The sequence below is a fragment of the Rhincodon typus genome, chromosome 19, assembly GCF_021869965.1.
Source record: "Rhincodon typus isolate 14 chromosome 19, sRhiTyp1.1, whole genome shotgun sequence".
NCBI classification, from domain to species: domain Eukaryota; kingdom Metazoa; phylum Chordata; class Chondrichthyes; order Orectolobiformes; family Rhincodontidae; genus Rhincodon; species Rhincodon typus.
The window spans coordinates 63569-69396 of record NC_063350.1 but is presented as its reverse complement, the minus strand read 5'-3'; the positions used below and the strand labels follow the sequence as shown (position 1 = coordinate 69396).

The 5828-nt window shown below is 41.9% G+C and overlaps 1 protein-coding gene across 1 annotated transcript in view; it reads right to left on the bottom strand.

Annotated features, from left to right (window-relative positions):
- The window catches only part of LOC109926066 (adenosylhomocysteinase A-like), a 68772-nt gene that overhangs the window by 62517 nt on the left and 427 nt on the right, over positions 1–5828 (bottom strand). The window contains exon 2 of the mRNA XM_048608492.1: positions 4602–4792. Within this exon, the coding sequence (XP_048464449.1) occupies positions 4602–4792 (191 nt within the window). The remainder of the gene's footprint in view (positions 1–4601; positions 4793–5828) is intronic.

Sequence of the window (5828 nt, the reverse complement as noted above, 5' to 3'; positions counted from 1 at the left end):
CACACCCCCTCCCTCTCACACTCACACCCCCTCCCTCTCACACTCACACCCATTCCCTCTCACACTCACACCCATTCCCTCTGTCTCTCTTACACACACACATCCATGGGGTGAATTTCTATTTGCAGATACATTCTATTTTGTTCAAAAAGCACACAATTTATAGACGGTCCATGTGGCGTTCTTTAAATTCCTACGTTAGAAATAAAACCAGTCTGACTCCAAACCAAAAGACAAACAGATTTCAAACAAGGCCTCACACCTAACATACATCATTTGATCCTAAAACGTCACCTCTTCTTTAGAATGATAAAACCTTTAGTTTCCTCAAGACAGTGACTTCAAAAGGAATTGAGGAATTTATATATACATATTAATCAATTAAAACCTTTCAACTGATTAAAGATTTAGCAGCATCTTCGGTTTGTTTAGTACATCCTCATCAGCGGTGTGACCCTTTGATCTTTTACTTATAAATTCTGTGTCTGATACTACCTTTCTCACTAACACCTAAAAGAGTAAGACTCCAAAAGTTTTCAATTGCGTTTTCAACTAAACCTGTCGGACTATAACCTGGTGGCCTTGTCCACCCCAATCCAACACCGACACCTCCACATCATGACATCTGTTCAACACCCAATCCCTATGTTTTAGATTCCCTGATCAGCAAAAAAAAATCTTTCAGCCCTTCAGAATCTCTTATGCGTCAACTGAATATGATTGTCTCACTTTTCTTAACAGAAAACTCAGGATATGAGACTACAGTTGCAAGGATAGCTTGGACGGTTTGCTCTCCTTAGGGAAGAGAATGTTGAGAGGTGATCTGATAGAGGTATTCAACATCATGAGGGCTCTGGGCAGCAGTGGATAGAAACTGTTGCCATGTCCATGCAATAAAGGATTGAGACAGAAGGCCAGTCAGTCTGACATCTATCATTGAGAAAATTCTGAAATCCATTGAGGAGGTAATAGCAGGACATTTATAAAATCATTAAATCCTGTTGACTTTGACTGTGTGAAAGAAAAATACTGCTTTATAAATTGATTGGAGTTCTTTCATGACAAAACAAGCAGGGTGGATAAAGAGGAACTGCTGTACGTAAGGTATGTGTATCTCCAACAGACATTTGATAAAGTGGCACACAAAAGGTTACTACAGAAGATAAAAGCTCATGGCACTGAAAGTGATAAATTAGAATTCATAGAGCATTGGCTAACAGCACAGAGACAGCTATGATAAATGGGTTATTTTTGGAGTGCCACAGGGATCAGTGTTGAGACCCTCAAATAACTATCTATATTGATGACTTGGATGGCAGGCAGACTTATTGTTTTGTCAAACTGAAGAGATTGTGTGCAAATCAAAAAAGTCAACATACAGGTATAGCAATTAAGGCATTTGGAATATTGGCCTTTATTGCAAGAGGATGGAGTATGCTACACCTGAAGCCGGAGGTGTGCAATGTCATTTTAGTTCTACCAGTCCACAAGTCACAGCACAAAATAAAAACACATAACCCACCAGAATTTAGCGAAGTTACAATAATGAATTTAAAAATAGGGCATCAAAAGTAGTAACCTCATGATTACTCAGATGCCACATGTAAACAACATCAAGAAAGAAGAATAGATTGTTGCATGTACGCTTGGGTGGCGGTGATGGGGTGGGGGCTGGTTGCCAGAAGCAAAATCCTCCAAAGACAGGAACCTCAGCATGAAATGTTGCCATGAGAGGTTAGATTGCTTTCTTTACGAAAAAGTAGCCACAACATGATGGAAATCTTCATTGGGATGGAATGCGAAAAGAGTCAAATTCAAAAGAAAGGTCCTAAATCAAAAGAAACTACAAAGTTATGACGGATGTGTCAGCAGCATAGGACAGTAACTTCACGTAAAGGTAACTGAGTCATTCATACAGCATAGAAACAGGCCCTTTAGTCCACCAACGATTAATATTTGAGGAACAAATGTACGCATTGCAGCAACTATACATTCTTTTTGTGCACTGGCTAGGATAAGTTGGCCAAGGATACTTAAGGGGTTGACGGTGGATAGGCAAAGGCAGACATTTGAAGAACATGTGAATGAACTTCCAACAACTGTAGATCCCTATCAGGCGTAAGAGTAAAACAGGAAAGGTGGCTCCACCATGGCTAACAAGGGAAATCGGAGGTAGTGTTAAAGCCAGAGAGGAGGCATATAAACTGGCCAGAAAAAAGCAGCAAACCTGAGAATGGGAGAAATGTAAAATTCAACAGAGGACAAAGGGTTTAATTTGGAAGGGGAAAGATTTCTGAAGCAGGGTCCAGACCCGAAATGTCAGCTTTCCTGCTCCTCTGATGCTGCTTGGCGTGCTGTGTTCATCCAGCTCTACACCTTGTTATCTCAGATTCTCCAGCATCGGCAGTTCCTACTATCTCTCTATCTCCAGGGCCTGATGCTCTCCATCCTTGAGTACTCAAAGACGTGGCCCTAGAAATAGCAGACGCATTAGTGATCATTTTCAAGCATTCTGTAGAATCTGGAAAAGTTCCGACGGACAGGATGGCAGCTATTGCAACAGCACTCTTTAAAAAAAGGAGGGAGAGAGAGAAGGGGGACTTATAGGCTGGTTAGCCTGACATCGGTGGTAGGGAAAATGTTGGAGTCAATTATTAAGGATGTAATAACTGAGCATTTGGAAAGCAGTGACAGAATTGGTCCTAGTCAGCATGGATTCACGAAGGGAAATCATGCTTGATAAATCTTCTGGAACTTTTTGAGGTTGTGACCAGTAGAGTGGATAAGGGTGAATCAGTAGATAGTGTATCTGGACTTTCATAAGTCTTTTGACAAGATTCCACACAAGGGATAAGTAAGGAAAATTAAAGCTCATGGTATCTGAGGTAATGCATTTTCGATAGACAACGGTTTGGCAGACAGTAAGCATTGAGTTGGAATAAAAAGGCCCTTTAGAGTGGCAGGCAGTGACAAGTGGGGCGCTGCAGGGTTCAGTGTTGGGACGCCAGCTATTCACAGTGTACATTAACAATTTGGACAAAGGAATTGAATGCGATATCTCAATTTGCAAACAACACTTAGCTGGGTGGCAGTGTGTGCTGTAGAGAGGATGCTAAGAGGCTGCAGGGTGATTTGGACGGTCGGGCTGAGTGGGCAAAAATTTGGCAAATACAATATAATGTGGATAAATGTGAGGTTATCCACTTTGGTTGCAAAAACCAGAAGGCAGATTATTATCTTAACGGTGGCAGTTTAGGAAAAGGTGAGGTGTAACGAGATCCAGGTATCATGGTGGAACAGTCGCTGAACATCGCCATGCAGGTGCAGCAGGCAGTGAGGAAAGCTAATGGTACACTGGCCTTCATAGCGAGAGGATGAGAGTATCGGAGTGAGGATGTCTTGTTGCAATTGTACAGAGCCTTGGTGATGCCACACCTTGAGTATTGTGTGCAGTTTTGGTCTCCTAGTCTGTGGAAGGACATTCTTGCTATTGAGGAAGTCCAGCGAAGGTTCACCAGACTGATTCCCAGGAAGGCAGGACTGACATATGAGGAAAGACTGGATTGACCAGGCTTGTACTCACTGGAATTTAGAAGAATGAGGGGGGATCTCTTAGAAACATATAAAATCCTTACAGGACTGGACAGGCTAGATGCGGGAAGAGTGTTTCGTGTTGTTGGGGAAGTACAAAGTTAAGGGTCACAATGTAAGAATAAGGGGTAAGCCATTCTGGACTGAGATGAGGACGAATTTCTTCTCTCAGAGTTGTGACCTGTGGAATTCTCTCCCACAGGAAGCTGTTGGGGCCTGCTCATTAAATACATTCAACAGCGAGCTGGATACGGCCCTTGCAGGTAAAGGGATCAAGAGGTATGGAGAGAAAGTGGGATTGCAATACTGAGATTACATGAACAGCCATGATCATATTGAATAGCCTACCTCCTGCACCTGTTTTCTACATTTCTATGTTTCAGGCAAAAGTACCCAACCATGGCGAACAGAAGAAATTAAAGATGGTATTTGTTTCAAAGAGGAGTCATATAAAGTTGCTAGAAAAAGTCATAACCTTGAGGATTGGGAGCAGTTTAGAATTCAGCAGAGGACCAAGGGGTTGATTCAGAAGGGGGAAAGGAACATAAAAGTGAACTGTAATAGTTTCTATAAATACATAAACAGAAAATGTTTAGAGAATTGACAATGGAGAAGGAAAAAGGACAGTAACTAAATTACTTCTGTTCTTTATTCACAGAAGAGGATACAATTTACTTTCCAGAAATATTCATGGAAGCAAGGATCCATTGGGAAGGGGGAATTGAAAGAAATTAGTATTATTGAGAAATGGAGAAGTGAATCACACTGAAAGCTGATACATGCCTGGGCCCTGACAATCTACACCCAAGGCTACTACAGGTGGTGTTCACGGAAATATATGTCATCTTTGCATTCTTAGAAATTTCCAAAGATCAGCTGATCAAAGTTCAGTAAAATGGAGGTGACCTGTTCACTGTGAGATAATTTACACTCTAAACCATTGGAGAACTCAGCTGAGAGACATTTTGTCAATTAAGACATTTTTGACATATAATTTATGCTGACATTACCTCTGCTCCAAGTGCTGTCAAGGTTTCAATTAATACAGCAGTTTGAAGAGTCATATGGAGGCAGCCTGCGATCCGGGCTCCTTTTAGTGGCTTAGAATCCGCATGCATCTTCCTCATCATCAATAAACCAGGCATCTCATTCTCTGCAATCTCAATGGCCTTACGACCCCATTCGGCCAACGTGATGTCAGCTGTAATGCAAAGAAACAAGATTCACACAAAATCGACATGTACAGGTAAACTGGCAATCCAGAAAACCAACCTCATGCCAGAGAGATACAGGTTCAAATCATAAAATGACAGTTTGTGGATTCAAAATTCATAATAAAAATTCTGGAAGTGAAAGCTCTTCTCAGTAAGAGTACCATGAAACCAACAACTGTCAAAAATTGCATCCGGTTCACAAATGATGTCCGAAAGTACAGGAAAACTGACAGCCTTACCTGGTCTAGCCTCCATATGCTTTCTGATCCACAGAAATGCGGTTCACTCAAACAGTCTAGCAAGTCACTCAGTCGTACAAAGCTGCTGCAGTACAGTCAAATAATTAAAACAGACCATGTGATATTGACAGGGAAGCAAAGCAATGAGACTAAGCTTTGCTTAGTCCCAACTCATGTACTCAATGCCTCGACCGATGAAGGCCAGTATGCCAATAGCCTTCTTCACCACCCTGCCCACCTGTGACATCACTTTCAACGTCCCTCCGTCCCACAACACTCCTCAGGACTTTAGTGTTTACTGTATAAGTCCTACCTCGGTTTGACTTTCCAAAATGCAACACCTCACACTTATCTGTATTGAACTGCATTTGCCAATCCTCAGCCCACTTCCCCATCTGATCAAGATTTCACTGTAAATTTTGATAACCTTCTTCGTTATCAATGATACCTCTTAATTTTGTATCATCCGCAAACTTGCTAATCATGCCTTGTACATTCACATCCAGATCACTTATGTAAATAACAAATAACAAAGGTCCCAGCACTGACCCCTGTGGCACACCGCTAGTCACAGGCCTCCAGTCTGAGAAACAGCCTTCAACCATCACTCTCTGCTTCCTACCATCGAACCAATTTTGAATCCAATTAGAGATAGTAGGAACTGCAGAAGCTGGAGAATCTGAGATAACAAGGTGTAGAGCTGGATGAACACAGCAGGCCAAGCAGCATCAGAGGAACAGGAAGGCTGACGTTTCGGACCTAGACCCTTCTTCAGAAATGTAGG